The 26,291-nt window shown below is 36.0% G+C and overlaps 1 protein-coding gene across 6 annotated transcripts in view; it reads left to right on the top strand.

Moving 5' to 3' along the window:
- Positions 1–24,697, top strand: part of LOC140148463 (receptor-type tyrosine-protein phosphatase gamma-like) — a 117,293-nt gene extending 92,596 nt beyond the window's left edge. For 3 of the 6 annotated variants that reach the window (XM_072170418.1, XM_072170421.1, XM_072170424.1), the window contains 15 exons: positions 1,989–2,065; positions 3,488–3,622; positions 4,035–4,169; positions 5,373–5,402; positions 6,184–6,204; positions 8,143–8,297; positions 10,008–10,143; positions 10,853–10,999; positions 11,627–11,717; positions 12,074–12,150; positions 12,778–12,909; positions 13,497–13,634; positions 14,256–14,419; positions 14,792–14,927; positions 22,067–24,697. In XM_072170418.1, the coding sequence (XP_072026519.1) occupies positions 1,989–2,065; positions 3,488–3,622; positions 4,035–4,169; positions 5,373–5,402; positions 6,184–6,204; positions 8,143–8,297; positions 10,008–10,143; positions 10,853–10,999; positions 11,627–11,717; positions 12,074–12,150; positions 12,778–12,909; positions 13,497–13,634; positions 14,256–14,419; positions 14,792–14,927; positions 22,067–22,804 (2,312 nt within the window). In that variant the 3' untranslated portion in view covers positions 22,805–24,697. The remainder of the gene's footprint in view (positions 1–1,988; positions 2,066–3,487; positions 3,623–4,034; positions 4,170–5,372; positions 5,403–6,183; positions 6,205–8,142; positions 8,298–10,007; positions 10,144–10,852; positions 11,000–11,626; positions 11,718–12,073; positions 12,151–12,777; positions 12,910–13,496; positions 13,635–14,255; positions 14,420–14,791; positions 14,928–22,066) is intronic. The other 3 variants (XM_072170422.1, XM_072170419.1, XM_072170423.1) reach the window with 3 other exon arrangements.
- The last annotated feature ends 1,594 nt before the right edge of the window (positions 24,698–26,291 follow it).

Here is a 26,291-nt window from a genome sequence, read left to right as displayed (position 1 = left end):
ATGCAATACTTCTATTGGTTGAGAGGTAGTATGGTAAAACCATGTGCTAGAATCTTAATGCTGTTAACAAATGTTGTAGAAGAGAAATTGTTAAGATGCTTTCTAAGAGTGAAATGGTTCAGATGATGTTAATAGTTATAGTGGATACAAACTTTGTGTAACAGAGTTACCTGCATTGAAGCATAAAGTGAGGGGGCAAACAGGAGAACAGCTTGCCTCAGGGGGCATGGCTAATTTATAAACATTTGCATTGGGAAACGTCCGGGAGCCATGCAGTCTGATCTGGCTACGATTTCTCCATCCTGCGTGCATTTCTGCCGTGACATTGACCCCTGGTCCTGAAAGAGACGTCGTATTACAGTTGTATATGTTTCCGTTGGAAGGACCAATATGATTTTGCTATTTATTTGATATGCTGTCCCTTGTTGCTTAGTTATACAACGTTCGTTCCTGCCGATGACAGAGAAGGTCAATGAATAGTTGTTAAATTAATTCATGAATGTTTTGTGCAGTTTTTTTACTGAATAAAGATGTTTTGAGTTCTGGGAGAAAGATTGATACAATATAATTGATGTGAGGAATCGCTGACATCATAAAAAGCTAACATTTCCTCAAAACTTATCACAAAGCTGTCAACAGTGATGGTAACAAATGCCACACATTTCAGACAAGTTAACATTGCCAAGCAAGTCCTAAAAATAAGCATTAAGATTACTATTATGGACCCACATGCTCTTGTATCAAACTTGTTTCAGATTGATGATGTTTTTGTCAACATATTGACTTGCACAAAATCTTGTTGTGGGGTAACACACTTGACACAAAAGACCATATCAAGATTGACGATGTTGCATATAAGTTTTTTATTGTGCAAATCTATCGAAGGAGACACTTAAAGGTTATATTGGATCATAATAACCTATGTTTAAACACTCCTTTAAGAGAATCTCTCATTACCAATTAACGCACCCCCTGTACACAATAATAAGGATGGATGGTGAGGTTGTAAACGCTTCATCAACTTAATCCTGATAAACATAATGTGATAGTCATACCATCAGTGATGTTTGCCATGGAGCATATCTTGTGGTTAATTATTTCAATCCCCTCTTGAAACGATTAACGCTCCCGGAACTCGATACCTGAGCACGTTGCTGAATGATACGTTATAAAAACTGAAAGACGACACCTTATCTGGTGGTTTATATTAAGGACATCCTGCCTAGCATGAAATATAGGTTTTAGAGTTTGGTTTCACTTTTATGTGAATTTGTAGGCCATGATTACGGAAAGAGGAGGATTACAGGTACTACCACTGTGTATCCAGTGGTACATAGAACATCTTTGTTACATAAAAAATAGACAATGTGGTATTTTCTTTAGGGTGGCATGTAGACGTAACAACAACAAACATGTGATGAGAAACAGATGTTTATGTATTAGAACATGTTGAGTTAGCATTGGCATTAACCTATTGAACATATAACCTATGTTAGGTAACAAGGATGAGTTTTTTATGTAAGATTTTGGAGGAAAATATTTGAATGATGTTATTGCTTGAAATGTCAGTTTGAAATTATTTGGGTAATTTTTTGAGGCAAAAAGTTTGGTCGATTGGACGAGGAGATTTTGTTTTTTTGGCTTTAGTTGTAAGTTAGAACATGTCTAAACATCGCTGTGCAAGATTTGAATCAATGTGTTTGTGGCAGTTATGTCACTACTGTATGGACAAAATCGCCCTTCTATGTGAGTGTATATGCCCACTGAGATTAGGTTAGTGGACGCAACTACAATCTGATACTGCAAAATCCAACATGGCATTACTCCCAACTTGAGACAAGACAGACTATAGGTACCCTGCCTTGTTTTAATGTGATGTAGACAAGTAAGATTTGTGATAGCTATATGAGATAACCACAAGTTGCTATAATTACAAATGCATATACCTTGAAAATAATAGATTTGTTGCTGTTTCTGTTCTTTTACAGATGATCATTCAAGAGTGAAGCTTCAAACGTTACCAAATCAGCCTTACTCTGATTACATCAATGCTAACTATGTCGATGTAAGTCATGCATAAACATAGAAAGATGTTGGATGTATATTTTATAAGAATATTCTACCATGCCAGCTTGTTAGATTTTGTTAATTAATTTGTATAACCCAATAGAACAAATAATTCCCCAAGTTCCTAATGCTATTATCTTTGATCAGAAAAGTTCCATGAAATAATCAAAACAAAACTTGTGTGGAAGTGGTATAGAGTTGCATAAATAAATAATTGTTGAGTGATAGCACAAGTATTTAAAATGTGGTATTCTCTGGTACATGTGACAACATATTCAGTGATTCAGTTTCAAAGGTTGTGGCCACTGAAATCAGTGAGTAAATTAAAAGACATTTACTTCGTTTAAGAATGCCATAACTTCCTCTTCATAGGAGTCTTTTAAGACTGTAACTTAACATTATTTTATGTCATTAAGTTTATTGTCTCGCCTGATAAGGCAGGAGACTATATAATCACTTTTCCGTGCAGATGTGCAGATGTGTGTAGGGGTGTATGTGTGGGGGTGTGTATGTGACAAATTTGGTTAAAGTTTTGGTTAAAGTTTGCTTTCCGCCTATTTTCTCGGAGACTATGAGTCGCACGTTCCTCAAACTTGGTGGGTGGGTGCATCTTGACCCGAGACAGAACCGGTTTGTATTGGTTAGTGGGTCAAGGTCACTGAGGTCATCTAGGGGTCATCTGAGGTCAAATTGGTAAAAACTGTCATATGTCCATGACACTTGGTGGGTCCATTCAACATTTAAAGCCAAATTTTTGGAAGGTCATTTCGAGGTCACCAGAGGTCATCTGAGGTCAAATTAGTAAAACTGTCGTATGGGCATGAAACTTGGTGGGTACAGTCAACATTTAAAGCCAAATTTTTGGAAGGTCATTTCGAGGTCACCAGGGTCATCTGAGGTCAAATTAGTAAAACTGTTGGATGGGCATGAAACTTGGTGGGTACAGTCAACATTTAAAGCCACATTTTTGGAAGGTCATTTCGAGGTCACCAGGGGTCATTTGGGGTCAAACTAGTAAAAATAATCGTATGGGCATGAAACTTGGTGGGTACAGTCAACATTTTAAGCCAAATTTTTGGAAGGTCATTTTGAGGTCACCAGGGGTCATTTGAGGTCAAATTAGTAAAAACAGTCGTATGGGCATGAAACTTGGTGGGTACAGTCAACATTTTAAGCCTAATTTTGGAAGGTCATTTCGAGGTCACCAGGGGTCATCTGAGGTCAAATTAGTAAAAACTGTTGCATGGGCATGACACTTGGTGGGTACAGTCACCATCAGCCAGATAATCGTGCCCAGCCGATAACCGCCAAATTCATTTACCTCTACCAAAAGTAATTGAAAAAGCAGGTGGTCGCAAAAGCAGGCGAGACTCGTGGTTCGAGAACCGCCTTGTATTTATTGTACTTTCTTACATTTTAGGGTTACAATCGGCAGCGAGCATTTATAGCAGCCCAGGGCCCATTGAAAGCTACATTTGATGATTTCTGGCGCATGATATGGGAGCAACAAACAATGGTCATTGTTATGATAACAAAACTGGAGGAAAGAGGCAGGGTGAGTTGAGTTGGAAGCTTTACTAATATTGTCCTTATTGAATTACTGACATTTATACAACATGATACTGGTAGTCTACAGTGTTTTTATTAATGATAATCATCATGATCATGTAATATATTGGTATCGAATGAAAGACCCTATTTTTCTCATTAACATATTGGAATTAGGATTTGGAACGCCTAATTTTTGTATGTTAATGATATAAAATATGAGCTTTCACCTGATACCAAAATCTGCAAATGTAAAGTGTTAATGAGGCTGTCAATCGAGTCTCACCTTTAAATCAGAATATAATTAGCATTTAGTAAATAATCACCTTATCACTGTTGTGAACTATTCACTAATGTGAGCTATTTTTATCCGTCTGGTACTAATAATTGATCCAACTGTCTTATTTTTGTCCTTGCAGCGGAAATGTGACAGATACTGGCCTGCCAAAGGCAATCCAGAGAGATATGGAGACATAGAAGTGACATTAGAACACAAAGAGAAATTTGCCAGCTATACTATCAGAACATTCCTTCTCAAGTATAAACACAAAAAGGTGAGTTCATTCAACTTATTCATCACCTATTTATTGCAACATTTTATTTTATTTTCACATTTCAATAACGAGGAGATAAACAACATTTTCATAAACGGAATTCTCCCTTCAGGACCAATTTACATTTCAAAAATTCAATCCCTTAAGCATCCATTTATTTCATTGGCCAATGTTTTATTTCTGATCCTTACAAGAAGAATAGTAAAATAGGAACCAGGTTGGGTTAGTATGAGACCTGATATGGCTGGCTTCAAATTACTTGTGAGAAGTTTATCTGGCAATTAGACGTTACCATGGTGACACTACCAAGGTAACAGCTACGAAGAGGAAGAGAGCCATCACAGGGACAGGTAATACCAAGGAAGTTAGTCTCTTCAGCGATAACATGTCGGACCGTGCTGGTTACACAGTGGCAGTTACCACTCCAATCTTCTCAAGCTGGTTAGGGACTTGGGGAATGAAATTTTTACTGGTCACCTGGGCTCAGGATATTAGCTTTTAATGGGTCACAAGCCTCGGTCATGTAGTTTTCGCAGGAGTCATGGAGAATTAATGTATGTCTGAGTGAAATTTAGCTGACATCGGTACTTTGGAGGAGAGCCAAGTTTTGAATTTGTGGTGTTTAGGATTTACTAGGGAATTGAGCGCGGTTGTAGGTGTTGACAGACTGTTCTAATATAAGCAGACAATATGCTTTGGCTACCGAGTTCTCGCATAATCAGAGTTTCTTAAAATAAATGGTTATGTCAATATTTTTTCACAACACACTTATTTGAAATCTGTTGCCAACAGCTTTAGCCAAAAGCCTGGACAAATACCGCATTCAAAAGTATTTCTTAGCAGCCATTTTAATCTTGAAGCTATTAGCTAGCCTTTACATCATAAATAGGCAAGCTTTGCTGCAGTTCAAAGCTGATTGATCAACAACAAGCAAAAAATATTTAAATGGCTACGCCTTCAGATTGTGGTTCTAACTTGATCATCTTCTCATTTGATTTATCCATATTATGCATCTTTTGATTTAAAAGTTAATCAGTTGCAGTAAACATGGTTCATTTTAAAGACCAAACATCTACATTGTCTTCAGAAATGAAGTCTACTATCAGGCACAATACTAATTGCATTGGCACTTGTAGCTCAAATTGATTTTGCTTTGATTTTTCATTTTATTTCCCATTTTTCTTTGCCTTATAATTAAAACAGGCTGGTTCTTTATCACCTAGAAAAGAACAGGTGAGCATATACATGCAATCACAGAACTTGTTTCATTTCACTTGAACTGGTTTTTGGAGCTTTCCTCTCCTAATTCAGTTTCATTATTTTACTAAGCTGCTTCTACTGCTGAAGTAACTCATAACATATTAATTCATTATGTTCTGTTGCCACATTGGAATTTTGTGGTATATTTGGGTTTTTATTAATTTGCTTTGCAATCTAGAAATGGGGCATACAGCTTACTTAATATTGCTTCTTTTCAAACAATAACAATGGGCTATTCCAGTTGAAATCCATATACCCCCTATGGAAAACATGACCTAAATCTCTCACACAGGGGGTATAGATTGCAAATGGAGTCACTCATCCAGGTAACCCCATTTGAAATTCATACTCCCTGTGTGGAAGGTTAAGGTCATGTCTTACATAGGGTTATATGTATTTGAACTAGAAAACCGTAAAAACTTGATAATTAGCATATCGAGCGCTTTTGAAACATGCAAACATGAAGAATCCCATCCACATTAAGTGTAAAGGGTTTTGAGCAAATCATCGATATACATAGTTAAATACGAACAAATAAACCTGCAAATGTGTGTCTCAACCCCATTAGCTCAGTTGGTAAAGTGCCAGACTTTGGTACAATTTCATGTTTTCAAAAGCACTCAATAGTAAGCACATATGCTAACTATCGAGTTTTTACGGTAGCCCAATACAGATTTTCAGGTTGAAGTTTAAATAACACTCTTTGATTCTTGTTTGTTTTCTATCTCCTTATTTTTCCAACCACTCTGTAAAGGAGCCAACAAATAATGGACTTGTACGTTTTGATGTAAATGAACAGATTCGTACTATTATTATCTGTTCATTTTATATATATACATATATTATATATTGTTCATTGTTGCATGGCGTGTTTGGTGTAGTTGCTCTTTATTTAATGATATTGGTATGGGATGGACAAGGATAGGTAAAGGCTGTACAAATTTGTTCCATGTATAGACAGTGGTCGAAATTTATACAGATTATAAAATAACAAATCATTGTCATGCAGTGGAATTTCAAATTCCTTATAAATAAGTTGTCCATCGGTACTGTAGATAATGAGTGACAATTGATTTATATGCTATTTATGATCGAACAATTCAAAATATATGTGTACTCTGTTCCCCCTGTGTCTCTCCATAATTCATATATTATATATATATATATCATGCTAGAACTCTTCTGGTACTTTGGTAAACTCATACCTTTCTGAATACCACATGGTAAATTTTGTAATAAAAGTCACCCTTTTCCAAGTTTGTTTCACACAGTTTACCCCTCCCCTGCTTCCTACATGTAGTACCTTCAGATCCATCTTCTCTGCCTTTCCTTTTTGTCTTTACTTTTTGTTGGAGTGTATCATGTATTTTGCTCTAATTGTTGTGTTTTCAGAGCCTGCCTTGTCTTTTTGACCCACCCATTGTATTAGCACCTGTTTGTAGATATATTGTTTGACCCAGCGCCATGCACCTCTTTTCATCTGGGTGTAGTCAATTCAGATTCCATATCATTGGCTTGATGCATCTTATTCAAAAATACAAATAGTTCTGTGTGCAACAAATATTACATTTTTAAAATTTTTTCTTTTTATATAGGGTACATTATAGGCATTATATCTTTTTTTTTCTTCAAAAGTTGCCATTTTGGCATAAAATTTAGTTATGTCTTTTTCAAAATTTGCCATTTTTGGCATAAAATTTTGTTTGAATTATGTTTATATATTGTAGTGTTGAACACGCAGTTGAACTAAGTAATTTGGAATAAGTTGATTTACATTGCATCATTTTGTGTTTATATACTTTGTATTAGCAATATATTGTTACTGTTTTGTTAAAGCATATGCTATGTAATGTTCTTATAGAATTGGTAATAATAAATATACATTTATAAAACTAAGCAGACAAATACCACAGTCAACAGGTTTTCTACTCAACACTGTGGTGCATTGTTCTTTCTCAAGTCTGTAAAATCATGGTTAATTCAGTAAAATATTGGCAAATTATGTGTTCATGCTGACAACATCATTTTGAGTACAAACACCAAAGTAACTTTTCTAAGCTTTCTCAACATTCAATCACCACTTAAAGGGATCAAAATACATGGGACTAAAGGCAATTTCTCCCCTTTTGGAAATCAGCAGACACAAGAGCTACTTTTGAATCTGTTCAAAATAGCTCTTGTAATCATACAGATATTTTGAGTCTTGAAACGTAGCAACTTAATTTACATACATAATTAAGTAATTATCGAGAAGTTCATCATGTCAAAACCAAATTACTGACCTGACAGTTTTGACCATCTGGGACTAAGGCCATCATCAAAGTGGATCATGTATGTGACTGATCCACTTATGTGCATGGGCGTAGCAAGCGGGTGGACAGTGTGAATGTAGCAAAAGTAAAAGCGAAAATGAAATAAGGGCTGATAAAAGAGATGTTAAAATTGCACTGTCCTGCTCCTTGTCTTGCTATGCCCTACTTTTGTGAATGATCCTCTTCTGGGCACTAGTGTGCCCTCTGTTGGTGGTCATTTAATTACTCCAATGATGGCTTTTGTCCAAGATAGCCGAAACTGATAGGTCAGTAATATTAATGTGGTTTTGAAAAGATAACCAATTATAATGGTTTTATACAAACCTTGTGAATGTCTTCAAGAACATAATTAAGCAACTATGTGCTCTACTAATCTGAACTTGTTTTGTTGATCTCAACAGCATGGCAAACCAATAGAAAGAATCATCACACAGTTTCACTTCACAGACTGGCCGGACCATGGCGTACCAGCTTACACACTGCCAGTGCTGGCTTTCATACAGAAATCATCAGCGTTAAATCCACATGATGCAGGCCCAATGGTGGTACATTGCAGGTAGGCAGGCCACGGTGTAATAGTTGTGTTCCACAAAGCCCCATTCCAGGGGTACTTGCATTTGCGACATTCTATCAACATTTCAAACTTGTACATGGAGATGAGATGCTGCTGTTCCCTGGAATGGTGCATGATGGGATATTGTGGAAATGTGTTAGTATCCCCCAGCTTAAGATGAAGTGGCCGCAACAAAAATCTCTTGCAAATATTGATTAGTTGTAAGCTAGCTTTTTTGGCTACTTCTTTCTTGAGTGGATATGGAAGGTATGGTTAAATAATGTCAGTTACTCTTCTTCCCCAACAAGTTCTGTTACTGAGTTTGGTAAGGACATTGTTTTCAGATTGAAGGGTATTATTGAGCTGCTGGTCCCATAACATTTGTCCATACTACCTTTTAATAAAAGTTGCGTAATTGCTAAAACTCAAAATATTTTACTTTTGGTAAGGACATTGTTTTCAGATTGAAGGGTATTATTGAGCTGCTGGTCCCATAAAATTTGTCCATACTACCTTTTAATAAAAGTTGCGTAATTGCTAAAACTCAAAATATTTTACTTCTTATCATACTCCCCGCCTAAGAAATCTGAACAATGTGCTGCATGGTTTAGGCCTACCGTATTAATGATATGCAAAAAGATTATACAAATATTGAATGTTTATGATAATGGTAAGAATATTTTCATGAGGTGAAATATGGGCTGTTCCATTCAAAGAGGCTTTGCCGAGTTGAATGGCATGATACTTAAACGAAAACAAACTTGACACCTCTTGTTCACATATGTGACCTGCTACCACGAAATCAGCGTAAAGTCGCAAGGTGTTAGTCACTCAAATGCCCTGGCTACTGCATTGGTGTTCACTCACCTGTTAAAGCCACTAAGTATGTCTGTATGTCCTTTGTGAATGGGTGCACAATGGACCATTCATGAAGGATACTACTACTGGCTTGTACAGGTGGCGGCAAACAAAGAACACCAACTTAGTCAGACCAAACATCTCGAAACTACCAACTCAACAAAATGAGTATAATGTCGATTCGGTGGTAGCAGGTCACATATATACTGATCGGCGCATCTTTCAGATTTTTTAGGTGGGGAGTATACTTGCCCTGACTTTGATTTAAGAAATAAAGGGTAATGCATTATCCTTTACACGCAAATAATGTGTCCGAGGCAGTAAAAATGTAAATGAGGGTGAGGTGCAGCCGAACCCATTATTTAAACGTTTTTTTACTGCCGAGGACACATTATTTGCGTGTAAAGGATAATGCTGCGCCCTTTATTTCTATTCTATTACCACAAAATAGTTCGATTTAAAGAGAAAATATCACATTTTCTGCCCAAATATTTCAAGTTGTTTACCTCAAGGTTCAGCGCCTACGCGTAGCCAAAGCGTAAGTGATAGTGAGTATTGCAGAACGCATAACCAAGCGTAATGCTTTGCGTAGAATGCGTAACGACGCTAATATACTGCATCATGCTTTGCACTGTGATGCGAGAAGAACATAAAGTTTGTTGCCCTGGCCACTTTATTGCTAATTAATGGTCTTTCACGTGACGCGTTTCAACAAATCACAGTGCGAGATTTTGAATAATGGATCGTGGGGGCAATAGAATCCGAATTAAAGTCTTGCAATGCCATTTGCAGACTTACCGGTAATATAAATATGCAAGTTGATACATGTGTGATTTCTTGTTTGTTTATTTGTAGTGCTGGTGTAGGGAGAACAGGGACATACATAGTAATAGACAGTATGATGAAACAGATGCATGCTGAAGGCAAAATCAATGTGTTTGGGTTCCTCAAGAGAATACGTACACAGCGAAATTACTTAGTACAAACAGAGGTAAGTAATGTGTGCATTATTATTTGAAAGTATGTGATTTTACACTGTTACTTGGAACATTGTATGTCATCAATGTTTTTCTTAAGAATGATGTGGATTTTTGGACATGCCTCATATGCATGCAATATTGGCATTTTGATTGGTACCATAGAACATCATGTGCCATAAATTTGACATGGAATAATAGATGGTTGAAGACACTGCTGATTATTGTGACAATATTTATTATGATGGAATTCAATACATTTTAAAGAAGGTAATGACATACTGTAGAATTCTATCTACAAACATATATGCCTCTAAATGAGTGTTTTTTTATGCAAGAGACGAAAAGGCAGACACTTTCCTCAAAAACAATACAATAGTAGGTGTTACATTAATACAGTTTTGTACAGCTGCCTGTATCAGTAATATAGTTGCTCAAACTCTGAACAATGTTTTTGTGGAGGATGTCTGCCATTCATCTCTTTCTTTAAAAAAACCCCCACCCATTTAGAGGCATGTGCTTGTAGATGGAATTCTACGGTATGTGATAATGGTGATGATAACAAATGACATTTATGGTGAACATGTTGATGATGATGTTAATGATGTTGTTAGTGATGATGATAATGATGACTGTAATAGTATTGATAAATATGAGAGCAATTAGTGTAGCAGCTGCTTCTGATGATATAATGACCTCTCAATTCTCCATTTTTTACAATAGGAGCAATATGTGTTCATCCACGATGTCTTGTTAGATTGGTTGAAAGTCGGTAACACAAGAATCCGAGCAAAAGATCTGAAGACATACGTAGATAGGATGACATTACCGAATGAACAAGGAAAAGTTCTATTAGATGAACAGTTCAGGGTAAGTTTTACAAAGTATAGCAAGTGTTTTTACATTATGTGAATATATGATAATTATTGATGTTCCTATTTGTGACACGATCTGGTCCATGGGGGCCAAAGGCGGCAAATTTGAAACTGAGATAAAGGTGATAATATGGAGTAAAAAACAATGAAATACATAAGAAAATAGGCATCAAAAAACTTCATAACTTTAGAACCAAGTATGCTAGACCTTTGGTGTTTTCAGTAAATGATAGCCTATTGTATGTATAATGTAATAATTACAGTAACTCAATTTTCAAAAATGCCTCCTTTGGCCCCCATGGACCAGATCGTGTCACATTTGTTAGAATAAACTTAAGGCTTGCATTAATGTAGGTTTGTTAAAATGATTAGAAATAATGTGTTCTTATTTATGAGTGGATTGTCCTTTGTAATATAAATTGGATCAGCTTACATCGGAAGTAAATTATACACATACCTTACACTTGTAAAGCGTGCTGAGGCTTGTGGAGCAATGTTAAGGCGTTGTGCCTGTGGGTAGCACACTATACATCATTGTGCTTTTTTTTATCAACATGCCAGTAATCATTGTTTAGTTTGTATATTATAATTATCATATCAATTACATATTTGTTTCTTCCAGTTAATGAAAACTCCGAAGATACATGAATATGAATTCAACAAAGCCAAGCATCCGCTCAATTTAGAGAAGAACCGCAACGGTGTCCTACCAGGTAAAGAATGAACCATAGACTGAGTGCAATATTAGCCTTTTTCTTTGTACTGATTTAATTAACCATAGGCATGCTCCTTATACACCACACAGGATGAAACTTATGCCACTGTGTTGTCAAATATGTATTCAAATTATCAGAAATTGATTGGTCAAATATATTTTGATGGTTACGCATGATTGTCTTTTTTTCGTAAAAATCCTGAAAAGATCTATTCTAAATCAATTGGAGCAGACACCAAACCAGTAACTAAGTATTACTATAGAAAGCCCCATGATAGGTTTCAACCACAGAATCTAACATTAATACTTTGTGATTAGCAGATATATTAATAAATATTTGTGCTTTGTTTTCAGTTGAGAGGAATCGTGTGTCCATCTCATGTGTTGCAGGTGTGGATGGTTCAGATTATATCAATGCATCATTCATGCAGGTATGTCATGTGTGCTGAGGCCTAGTGGCTTTCCCCAAGGCATAACATTTATCACAAATATTGTCATTTATAAATTTGCAACTTACATGCTTAAAATGATGTGATTTGTTAGTATGGAAGAATGATGACATGTTCCCTGCCTTAATTGGATAAACGCACCAGGTTTGTGCAAATATGCAGTGATAAAAAAAACACCCAAACAAGTAAATACAATTAACATGCAATGCTTGAATATAAACATCCCTTTCAATTCAATATTATTATATTCATGAGATTTACAGAATCTTTTTTATGTGAATATACTTTCTTCCTGAATTCTACAAGAGAAAGAAAAAGTAAACTGAGTTTCAATTTTCATGAAAGGGAATCACCATACAGTTGAGTTCAAATAACCTCTGTTGTGAGAGATGAAATCAGTGTATGGCAATTTAGAACAAACAGTATAGGATCAGGATATTGAAAATAATATAATTCACTGATTTTGTGGCAATTTGCCACTTATTACTCAATTTTAACTGAAATTTAAAATATTTTGAGTTCATTATCATTATTCCCATTATTTGTTACCTTACTTGACCAGTATGGAAGAATTATTGACAATTTTGATTTTGTTTTTTATCCCGTCAGGGTTACCGTGGCAATAGGGAGTTCATAGTAACACAATATCCCAAGGAGAATACCATGGTAGAATTCTGGAGGATGTTATGGGAAACCAACAGTAGTACAATCCTCATGCTGTCAGACAAGGAAGATGATGAGGTAGGGGTTCTCTTTAATTCCTTGGTTTTGAACAAGGGATAGTATTTTGCTATTGATATTACTTCTTTGTCGATAATACATTGATTCATCAGACTACTATGTCAACGGCTATCTGGCTGCTGCTTATATCTTGTAACAGTGCAGAATGTTGATGCGGGATCCATACTTTTTTGTAGGATATTCTTGTTGGGAAATTCACGATTTCGGATTCCGATTCCTTTCACAAACGGCTATTGCCGAATCATTCCGAACTTTTATTAATACCAGTGGCCTACTGATTCAGCCATGTTATAATCTTGTCAATGAATCAATACTAATTTTGTCCTGAATATAAGTGAAAAATTTTACGATATTTTGAGAAAGAGGCATATTCTTCACAAGAGATAAAAGAATTATGAAGTGTGGTCCAGATGCCTTCAACACAAGATCAACCTAACACAATGTACTCATAACTCATACGTTACTGTGTCACACAGATCTAGAGTTATTACTGTAAAGATTTCCCATTATAGTTCTGATATTCTTGTATCAGACAAAATGTAAACCTCTCACTGATATACATTGATTGACTGTGACCTTCCTTTCAGACTGATGATGAACCCATTTTCTGGCCGACCAACAAGGAAGAAACACTAAGTTTTGACACATTAACAGTAACACTATGTGAAGAGGAACATTCCAATATCTCCTTCATGACCAGGGAATTTCTTGTAGAATGTCTGCAGGTAAGATGAAAAGATATTGAGGACTAATTTTACCATTTTTTTTTATGATGGAAAGTATCTCAAAATTAATTGGTGTGTAATATTTTTTCTACTTTACAAAGCAATGTATAAAATGAAACTTTTTCTTTCTTTCCTGCTCCTGTGTCTTTGAATTGCAGAATAATTTTTGGGTATTTGTAATAAATGTGAAAGCTGAGAAGTAAATGTTATTTGGATCATCTGTACAGAGTGCCATACCTGTACATGTGTCTCACAGTCGGTTGCGAAAAGAGTAGGATGTTAACACCTGGCTGTGCCAATCCGTCTTGACAGACATGATGCACAGACATGTGTGTTAAGACTGCCTCATGGAGGAAGTAATCCGATTGTGATATGCAATCTACAGCAGCACTTCCACGTGCACACATGATAAGGCATTCAGCAAATTGAATGAATGAAAGAAGGAATGCTTAGCAAATTGAATGAATGAAAGAAGGAATGGATTGATTGAATTGAAATAAAATGAAACTTTAATCAAGCATAAATCCAAATCAGTAAATATAAAAAACTAAAAAAATGACCAAGTTCTAGATATACTCAACTTAATTGGTGTTAAAATCTCACATATTCTTTGATTTTCAGGATGAAGACCAGCTGACAGTGAAGCAGTTCCATTACAGCTACTGGCCAGACAGTTGTTCACCTGTACACACTGCATTTGATTTGGTATATGCACTACAGGAGAGAAGTGCTAGTCAAGAGAGGGCTAATAAAGATAATGTAGGACCAATCATCGTCATGGATAAGTAAGTACTTGGAATATATTGCAATTAACAGTGAAGTCTTTGATTCATGATCGCAAGGTTATGAGTTTGAATCCTAGCAGTGCTATACATTTTGTTATGCACCTAGACAATGTGTATGTCCACTAGGCATATAAATGAGTACCTGGCAATAGTGCTGGGAAGAGGAGTAGCACCCCATACTGGGGAGTCTGGCCCAAACCCAACGAAAAAGAGATGGGTACTTAGGCTTGTGAACATTACTCTGGTAACAGTTGTTATCTTTTAGCAGTGAAAATTTCCACTGATGTTGATGCCATAACATGGAATCCACTTTTTCCATAATTTTCCATAGAATTATAAATATAATTTTTCTCTACTGCCTATACTCTTCAGATACGGAGGACGTCAAGCAGCTACATTCTGTGCCCTCTACACGCTACATCAAGAGCTGCAAAGTGAAGATGCAGTGGATGTGTTCAAGACGGTCACATTGTATACAGCCAAGAGACCAGGCATGTTTAAAACAAAGGTACGCTGAAATATAACAACTTTCTTATTCTTAATGGTATTCTTAATGCTTTTAAGCATTAAGAATACTTAACCTTAAGAATATTTTAACCTATTAAAAAAGGTTAAAATTAATTTCAGATGATAATTGGTATAACATAGGATAGCTTACATTATGAAAATTGCATTTTTTTTAATATACTATTGTCCTATGGACGCAATAAGTAGACCAAACACAACTATTGCCGGAGCTGGATCTTTACCATCCGAATCTTTTATTTCCTTTCATTTACACAGTTGATCAAGTGTCAACTGTGTTCTTCATACTTAATTTAATATCACATATCACCTCAGACAGCTATATCATCTGAGAGTATACACAGTTGACAGGAAATCAACTGTCTATATTATCTTCATACTTTTAATATCACTTCAGACAGCTATATCATCTGATATTTTAAATAGATATAAATTCAAATTCATTAGCGCCTCAGACAGCTATATCATCTGGCTTAAATTCAAATTCATTAGCGCCTCAGACAGCTATATCATCTGGCTTATTCTTTAAAAGCAATATATATCAATCATTGAAATCATATATGTATCAGACAGCAATATCATCTGATACCCTTTTTACGCAATCAGACAGCTATATCATCTGATGCCATTTATGGTCCTGAAGTGAGACAACCCACTTCAAATCCCAAACAGCATATTTGGCTTGGACCTAATCATTACTCATTTCCGGAATTAGGACAACCCCATTCAATTTCCAAACAGCCTAATTTGGAATTGACATTAAATATTAAGTATGTGAAAACATTCCCAATGACTTGCTCAAATGCAGCAATGTATCTCCATTTTGATTCATATATTGGACAAAATGGTAAAAAGCAAAAGAAACAATGCCATTTAATATCATATTTTTATAAAGGAGTGGTGGGTGGGTTTTAAAATTTTCCTGACCTCTTCGGATGGTATCGAAACAGCTTATGAATTTTCCCGCAACAATTTCTGGGAAAACAGCCACACCCCCAGAACCGCTGCCTATGATTGGCTACTGGCACGCGATTTCGACACAGGCATGGATGCACAACAGGTGTCGGACTGATGTCACAACACGCATGGCACCACCTTTATTGATCTACAGGACAATGAAACCCTTTTTAACAAACCCCAGGGCTTATTACGCCAATGACAATTTTGGTTTTGATTGAAGTTTGCTCAATCAAAACCCGATTGTCCTATGGACGCAATAAGTAGACCAAACACAACTATTGCCGGAGCTGGATCTTTACCATCCGAATCTTTTATTTCCTTTCATTTACACAGTTGATCAAGTGTCAACTGTGTTCTTCATACTTAATTTAATATCACATATCACCTCAGACAGCTATATCATCTGAGAGTATACACAGTTGACAGGAAATCAACTGTCTATATTATCTTCATACTTTTAATATCACTTCAGACAGCTATATCATCTGATATTTTAAATAGATATAAATTCAAATTCATTAGCGCCTCAGACAGCTATATCATCTGGCTTAAATTCAAATTCATTAGCGCCTCAGACAGCTATATCATCTGGCTTATTCTTTAAAAGCAATATATATCAATCATTGAAATCATATATGTATCAGACAGCAATATCATCTGATACCCTTTTTACGCAATCAGACAGCTATATCATCTGATGCCATTTATGGTCCTGAAGTGAGACAACCCACTTCAAATCCCAAACAGCATATTTGGCTTGGACCTAATCATTACTCATTTCCGGAATTAGGACAACCCCATTCAATTTCCAAACAGCCTAATTTGGAATTGACATTAAATATTAAGTATGTGAAAACATTCCCAATGACTTGCTCAAATGCAGCAATGTATCTCCATTTTGATTCATATATTGGACAAAATGGTAAAAAGCAAAAGAAACAATGCCAACCAAGGACCTAATCTAGGGACTTGCCTAACTCCGTAATGAGGAAGGTCCACATCCACAGTTTATCATTACTGCAAAGACATAGGGTGTACAAGGCTACTGAATTTTGAAGCATTTGAAGCATTGAGAACAGTTGGTGCTCCTTGAATTTACTAACAACAATACCGGATAGCTGAAAATTGGAAAGTAAAAAACCTGGACAAAAAAAAAAAAAACTCGTGTGAGAAAAAACAGGAAAACCTCCCAATGGCAGCGTGTATCTGTTCTAGTTACTAAAGAGCATCCCTACCAGGAACATGCCATGAAATGCATTGATCAGTTAAATTTGGGATATATAGTGCAGTGCCAACCCACAGACCTCTGCACATTTTACATTAATTTGAAAATGCATTATCCCAGCTTCTATTTCAATTTAACCAATCATTTAACTGATCAGGGCTGAATGATATGAGCTTACAGTTCTGCCCGCTTTGTGGTCATATTTATGGCCCCAGTAAATCTAACAATATGAAATATTGTGTAAAATGGCACTCCACTTTGCTGTCCATAGCAATATTTGACCTGCATTTTGCACCCCTTTACCTGGACATTTTGAGCCTTTATTAAGGTTTAGAAATATGCTTTTATGTGTCCTATTACCTTACATATATACACCATTTTTCACATATTTGTGTTTATTATAACCTGTAGAATAGGCTAGCAAATATCAATCCCAAGCAAATTTCCAATTCGTTAAGACATTAACATAGATGATACCTGTATATTTTGCCTTTTTAAATCCAATGTTTGCAATTTTGTATTCATCTGGGCCATTTACACGATTACCCTCTTCATTATTAAAGTGGTGCAGTAGTACTCAATTGTGGCCTTTAAATCATTTCATGCATTTCTGCTATCAATATTTAATTATTCAATGTTCATTGTTCAATCACTATTTTCTTCTTATAATTGCCACCTATGACAGAGTTTTAGGTGTTGATTATACATGTACCAATGCATCAATTGACATTGCTGCTTTTTGAAGTGTGGCGACTTCTCAAGAGTGATATCATCTATACTGCAATAAGTTTTATTTCGGTTATCGCTTTATTGTTTGATAAATTGTCAAATGCCAATATCGTTATCTGACTGTATCTTTTATTTTTCCTATGCAATTGCTTTAGTCGCCTACGATGTATAATATCCGTTGTTTGTAACATCACTTTACATCATCACTGTAACAATTCATGTGTTTTTCTTCTTGGATCTTACATAGCCCTGGCCATTGTTGTCAGTCATTCTCGTCATCCATTGTAATTTGCTGTCGTAGAGCACATAGTAACCATTGTAGTAATTTGGGTTCATACGTCTGTTCCCAATTTTGATATGCTATAGGCTTTGTGTTGTGCTCATCTTGATCAATGGTTCGTACAAAGATACTGATACTTCCAACTTATTGTAGCCATGAGTTGACTCAGATACTAGGTGTTGAATCTGATAGCTTCCGATAACAAAATGTTCAATGTATCACCTTCCCCTGCATTCTTATACAGTCTTGCACCAGTTTCGAAGCCACCATTAATTACAAGTTTCCGGGACATGACAAGCTTCCATTTCTAATCACCAGCATTAATTGTCCGTAGTCTTATGAATTTTACCTCAGTACTGTAACAATTCATGTGTTTTTCTTCTCGGATCTTACATAGTCTTGGCCATTATTGTCAGTCATTCTCATCATACATTTGTAATTCGCTGTCGTAGAGCGTGTTAGTAACCATTGTTGTAACTTGAGTTCATACGCCTTCCCCCGCATTCTTATATACAGTCTTTCAGTTTCGTAGCCACTATTAATTCCAAGTTTCCGGGACATGCCAAGCCTCCATTTCTAATCACCCGCATTAAGATATCCATATTCTGAAATAAATTAGAAAAAACAAAGACAGAAAGGGAACCAACTAGCCATACATGCACATGTAAACATTATATGTATATGTACATTGTATTATTGATTGGTGATTTATCAAAATGAAATATGAATGACATGAATGAATGAATGAATGAATGAATAAATATGAATGAAAACAAAGTTATTTTATTCCTATTAGGAAACATGTAGGAGCTCCTGCTGTTACTAAAAAGTATTATTATTAAAAGGAGAAAAAGTGTTTTGTCACTGCTGTCTTTTCCCAACCCATTACGAATTCTCATTGCATTTTTCCTTCCATTTTTGCTTACTTGTTTGATTGCTTCATTACTTCCTGCTTCCAATTAAACTTGCAACCTAAATTTACCTTTTGAATTGCTAACTTGCGATATACCCCAATCTCATGAGTTCCCAAAGTTTCATAATTTGCCATCCCAATGATCACAATTGACCTTCATTATTGCACCCTTTCACCACCTTTCATGGCCTCCAACCCTTTTTTGACATCCATTGATATTATATAAATACTAATTTGATCATCAGGGACCCCTACATTTCATAAAATGTCATTTAACTTTAGCTATATATTTGCCATTCGATGTCCTTTGATGACCTATATTTTTATTTTTTTATTTTTATTATTATTATTTTTTAAAATTTTATTTAACCTTAAGTTTTTTGCAATTCCATTGATCTTGCCTTATATATTTTGACCCGCAATAAATTGTGCCTCTCCATTGTGTTCTATGTTACCATATTTCATGAAAATCCTTCTCCTGACTTGTGTTGACTTTTTACATAAATTTTTTGACTTGCAGTTCTGAAATCCAAAAATCTTAGCCTATTTAACCTCCGATGATGTTGATAGACCGCCAGAATTGTGTTTGTTTTGTTTTATTTTGTTTTTGTTTTGTTTTTTGACGATTAAGTTCCAGATTCTTTTTTTCTTTTATTTTTATTTATTATTTATTTATTTTTTTTTTTTTTTTCATTATTTATTTATAGCTATTATTATTATTTTCCTATTTTTTTATTCATCTATATTTTTTTTTTTTTTTTCCATAATTATTATTATTATTATTATTTTTTTTGTGTTCCATTTCCTGACCTCACTCCCGATCAGGCGGGGATTTTGCTTAAATGTATTGCGCAATCCTATTCATATTCACCGCGTTTCCTAAAAAAGCCCACGATCTATATACATGTATTTATTTTTAATGACCTTGAACAGCCATCAGACCAAGGTATTCAATACTACGTCACACCAAATTATGTAAGCCCCGCCTCACTGAGCAACTAGGGTCACCACCATGTTGGAGGACAAACATCAAACTGCTTGCATGAACGCGATCTAGCTGTGTTTTTAATGCAATGTCTAAAGTAAATTGTGTTGTGATAATTTAACTCACGAAATTCGTGAAATTTTCAATCAGTTTTTCTTATTTGTTAGAAAAACCATGTATCAATTATAACAAGTAACGAAAAACCCACTACGGATGAAATAACAATTTTTGATTTACAATTTGGGGATGAACGTACGGAAATCTAGAAACGCATAACCCGGAAGTTTTGTGACAACAACAAACTCGTATCCCAGCGGGTCGTCAAAATTTACATCAATATTTTCGCCCAAATTGGTGAATTATGTAACTACTATAGCTCGATAGTCAAATTTATTGATCAAATTTTATTAGGTACATTAAACCTAAACAACCTCAATTATAATCGTGTCAAAGATTCTATGCCTGTTTCATTCATAAAAAGAGCGATCACATGATCTCAACCTCGATTTCAGTAAATTGATTCACTGGATTTTAATAAACAATTATTCGCCGGCTAAATATGAAGTCGGTTTTCACCCGGGGCTTTTGATTAATGTATACAGACCCATTTAACAGCTTAGATTAATTATATCAACACATCAAATTCCCATCAAATTACCGCATCTAATTCATAATCATGTCTACTATAATTTTCTCACCCTTGTTTTCCAAGTATCGCCATGATTACGTTTGTCCAATCTCGGCGTCTGAATACAAGATGGCGCCTTTTCTTGTCACTTCACTGCTGACGATACGACAAATCCACGATGATAAATACTAGATTGTCAACTTGTTAAAACCCGAAGTCACGGCACTGTTTAGTCAACCACCATGAATAAATGTCGATTTTACAACATCACTTTTTACGTCCGCAACGAATGTGAAGAATATTGACTTTTCGTACATCTTTCAACCCATTGTACACGATGGATACCGTCGGAAGTTCAAGTTCTATTTCGGTTCGCAATATTTTACGGGTTATATCCTTCTTTATTTTGCGAAATTAATACACGATATCCCAATCGTTATTTCCAATTTCTGTCTCCAAAACACTTGGTGACGTGCCATAGGCTTCCTTCAAAGTTAAGTTTATCTCAATTTTAAAATTTTCCTGACCTCTTCGGATGGTATCGAAACAGGCTATGAATTTTCCCGGCAACAATTTCTGGGAAAACAGCCACACCCCCAGAACCGCTGCCTATGATTGGCTACTGGCACGCGACTCGACACAGGCATGGATGCACAACAGGTGTCGGACTGATGTCACAACACGCATGGCACCACCTTTTATTGATCTACAGGACAATGAAACCCTTTTTAACAAACCCCAGGGCTTATTACGCCAATGACAATTTTGGTTTTGATTGAAGTTTGCTCAATCAAAACCCGATTATGTGACAAGACTGTGCTAAAGACTCAACTAAACAGGAAATGTGATTTGCAACAAGTATACTTTTCTATATGTCACAGGCTATATGAAAATGATTGACACCAATCAGTCTCCAGTGTTTATTATAGACAATACTGGCATATCCAAATGCATCAGATCTTTATGATTTGTTAATCCATATCGCCAAATATCATATAACTATAATTTGGTTCACCTCAAGTTCGGCAGTGACATCAGTGCTTTTTTGCGGTTGCGCCGCAAGTGTGCCAACAAACGCACCTGTATGTGTACACTCAGTGCGTTTAACTTCACTTGCGCGATTCGATACTGCTGCGAGCAAAATACTCGCGTACAACACTACCAAACTTGAGGTGTAGCCTACCAAATTATATAAATTCTGGTTATTTCAAGATGATACAATGTTGTATTGGATAAAGCAAGTAGGCTTTTCAATAAACATCAAAAGTCATGGGTACCAAATATTTTGATACAGCCTGTATTATTATTTCCAAAATTATGTGACCTGAGTGTACTAGATCAGGACCAAGTTCCATGTCTGAGAGTTTTATACTCACAAATCTTGTTTGTTCTCTTACCACAGGATGACTACCATTATCTGTTCCGAGCCTTGCAAAGTATTTATACAGCAGAACAACAACTCAAAAGCATGCGTGCACAACGAGAAGACGATAAGGACTGGCATATGATGCGCTATCAAACCAGTGTACACGGTACACCAGGAGAGCGTGATGTTACATTTGCCAATACATTAGATAGTGATGGTTTCTATAGGACTCGTAGCCAGACAATGGCGAGCACAGGAACCACCAGACAAGTACGTCCATCAAAGTTCTGGCATCGGCGTACTAAATCTGAGAAACGAAAGCCAAGCAGTGCAAATGTGACAAACAGTAGCTCACTGGAGATCACCCCAACGGAATCATCACCCAACAGCTCATCACCAGAGGTGTATGAACTTGGTGACATGCCTCCTGGATCAAATCATGATGATGATGAGCTGAATAGATCATCCATTTTGATGATGGATCATGAGGTTCATGCTGGATTTGAACCAGCAATCACTACAGCACCTGAAATTCACATGAATGGTGTTGAATTAACAATTGATCCAGAACCAATGGACACTGAAACGGATCACTGTTTGGAGTTGGACAATGGAAGTTTATTAGATGACACTGCCAGCAATAGGTCAAGCGAGGGCGTAATACCAGACGATGAACTTGCTGAAGTGTCTACCAAATTGATAAACCACCATAGGCATAAAAGTGTTGAATCACTAGGGCAGCAGAGCAGCAAATCAGAAGACACATATATGTGATGTGACAGGATACTAGTGTGACCTTTGACTGTTTGACCTGTGACCCCTACTTGAACTATGATATTTTGATATTAATATTTTTTATTTAATGAAGAAATTCTTTAATTTGTAAAATAAAAAGTGAAACTTTAATGAATTTTTTTGTAGGTTAACCTTTATCAGGATGGGGTCAAAGGTTAGATGTCTTTCATCAGTGTCTTCTCACACCACTTGAATTATGCATCTTCATACCTCATATATTTATGTGTCCAAATACAAAAAACAATTTAAAATCCTGCTTACTCACTGTTTCTGTAATTCACTTAAATTATTGTTTTGATAGAATTAAGATCAAATATTGAAAGGACCAAAATTAAATAAATAATTATACTAGATGTAACACGAAAATAAGTTCTTTCTTTGGGTAAACACTTGGTACATTCCAAACCTTGGTCAAATCCAAGGTATATCAAAACTATCTCAAAAGTTCACCAGTTTTATCATGTTTGTTTCACAACCATGAAGTCTGTCTGTCAGTATTTTTACAAGTATCTATTGACAATGGGCCATTCCAGTTGAAATCCATACACCCCACTATTGAAGACATAACCTTAATCTTCCACACAGAGAGTGTGAATTTCATGGGGTTACCTGAATGGGTGACTCGATTTGAAATCATCACCCCCTGTGTGGAAGATTAAGGTCATGTCTCCCATATGGGGTGTATGGATTTCAACTGGATTAGCCCAGTTTGCAATATTGGGTTGAGTTTCTGCATTTGTCTCTCTGTCAGTCACATAGAAATTGAAACCAGAATTCCATCCATAAGGGCTATGCACAATAGCTACAGTGACACAATTGGAAACATACATATATGTGGTATTGTAATTTGCTGTTATTTTTGCCATTCAATAATCTTGCCTAATGTTGACTTTTTAAAAATGTAATGTATATGAATGTAACATGTTTGGTACCCTGTGTCTTGTTTGACATTGAGGGCATTTGAGTATTAGACTTAACGCCAGCATTATTGTACGACGTTTTGTCCACTGCGATTGATGTCGCATCACATCTTTGGTCTGCGTGCTTCGGTTCTCAGCTGTGATTTGGGGACTGGTTCACCTTCTTAACATTTTCTTAGCCACACTGTGGAAGACTTGGAGGAAAATAAGCTGCATCTGTGGCAACAAAAAAATACCTGTAAGATGTTGGACTAGTACACTGGTGTGTAGAACTCTTCAACATTTTTGGATGGTTGCATGTACATATTCTTTAACTGCATCATTGGTTTTGTGAATACTGAGTTACAGCCAAAAGATGTGTCAAATTTAATTAATAATAGAGGTCTGTAACTTTGTATTCACAGACCAACAAAAGTGTCATGTCAAGAGCCAGTCTAGACCCATGTTCATAATTAACTCCTGTAAACAAAAGCATCTTCACTAATATAGTTTTGTCTCAATTCTTGTGGGTGGTAATAATCAGCAAAATGGAATGGGTGAAGATGACCAAGTATTTTACTCCTGGTATAAAAAAATATAGCCACGAAAAAGAAAAAACAATTGCACATGTGATTCTTCTAATTTTTCTCTCAACACTGATGAAGAATGTCACTGTATCTCAAAAGGCTCCCTTGTGGGCTTTTTGTAAAAAATTATTGTTGTCTAATTACGATAAGATACACTGTAAAATCAACTTGATATATTCATATTTAGGTATTATCACAATATTACAACTCCATGTCCATTTATGAAAGAAAGAGGCATGCTGAAATATAAAATAACAATATGAAATACAATAATGGTACTAAAATTGCTCATAGCAGCCTTTTGAGATATGACAAATACCTAATGGCAAATACCTTGCTGCAAAGTAGTGATAAGTTGTGTTAAATTACACCATGCAGGTTTGACTTCTAATTAAGCTACTTGCACGGTTCCGCCATTATGCACTATGTCTTGAGGGAGAGCCTCGAACTGGCAGCATACATGAATGGGAATTGAACTAGTCATAACGTTCTGTGTAAGGTTACATAATTCTTCCTTTCATGTATGCTGCCAGTTCGAGGCTCTCCCACATAGTGCATAATGGCGGAACCGTGCAAGTAGCAAATAGGCAATAAAAGGAAATGAAGATATACTAACTTACTACAGTTCAAGCCAATGCATGTGAATGAGAAATAACAAGAACCTCATTTGCTAAACTCTATAGCTCTCCATTTGTACACTAAAATGTGTCCAAGTCATACATTGAAATATATTGTATTCTCATTAGGAGAACTGATTTACTCAGTCATGACATACTACATGTATTATACACATAGACTCAATCAACAAATGTCATACACATACCATGGAAGACATGACCTTAATCTCCCACACAGGAAGTGTGAATTTCAAGTAGGGTTATCTGAATGGGTAACTCCATTTGAAATCTACACCCCCTGTGTGGGAGATTATGGACATGTGTTCCATAGTGGGTGTATGGATTTCAACTGGAATAGTCCATTTTGAACACAGGTGGCAGAGAAGTGTAATGATCATAAAAAGGACAACCTGCCAGCAACAGTTCTGTTAGGAAAGAACGTATCATACCTAAGCTATCCCATCATGAGCAACACTTCTGTTAAAATCCTGAAGGATTTTGCCACTAAAAATGTTGAGGATGTCTAAGATGTAAGCAAAACATGTTGATAATTTATGCATTACTCATCTGTATGCAGTGGCGTAGCTGCCGGGGCGGGCAAGCAAAAATGGCCTATTCTGGCCCCCGGCCCCTAGTGCAAGGAAAATAGAGGAAAAAGGAGGAGAAAGAGGAAAAAGAGAGAGAGAGAGGGGGAGAGGAGGGGCAGAGAGATGGGGAATCCATACGATATGCAATACCATATGATTATTATTAATAAGCCTGGCAAAATTGTCTATTTGGGCCCCCCCCCCCCCCCCCCCTAGTTTGGGCCCCCGCCTCATACAGGCTTGCCCCCCCCCCCTGGAAAAAATCTCAGCTACGCCGCTGTCTGTATGGATAGTTGTACACATACTTACTTCCAATGGTTATAATAACATGTTTATTTCATGAAGATGTTGGACTAATTTATTGCCTTAACCATGTTTACTAACCAATATCTATTTTGAATAGCACAAAATGTGTTTTAACTTTAATAGTGGTGCATTATACTTTGTTTAACTAGGAAACAGTCTTGTTACGCCACATTGGTTACCTTATGTACATAATGTTGTAGTCATGCCAATATTCTCTATTATGTCCTTACATGGCTGATCATTTTTTGTACATGGACTACAAAGGTCTGAGAAATTATTCCATAACACTTGCAAAGAGCAGTTTTAGTTTTAAATGCCTCTTCCAAAATGGCTTGAGCAATTCTGCTTTTTAGTAATGTATTGCTATGTTATGCCGCCATATAGACCTTATGTAATACCATACCACATCAAAACAATCCACCAATGTGGATTCTAGAGAACAATATATTGATGATAATTATGATTCTGCA

This window comes from Amphiura filiformis, chromosome 3, assembly GCF_039555335.1.
Source record: "Amphiura filiformis chromosome 3, Afil_fr2py, whole genome shotgun sequence".
Lineage (NCBI taxonomy): Eukaryota > Metazoa > Echinodermata > Ophiuroidea > Amphilepidida > Amphiuridae > Amphiura > Amphiura filiformis.
Note: the sequence above shows the minus strand (reverse complement) of the source record. Positions and strands in the feature narration are given on the sequence as shown.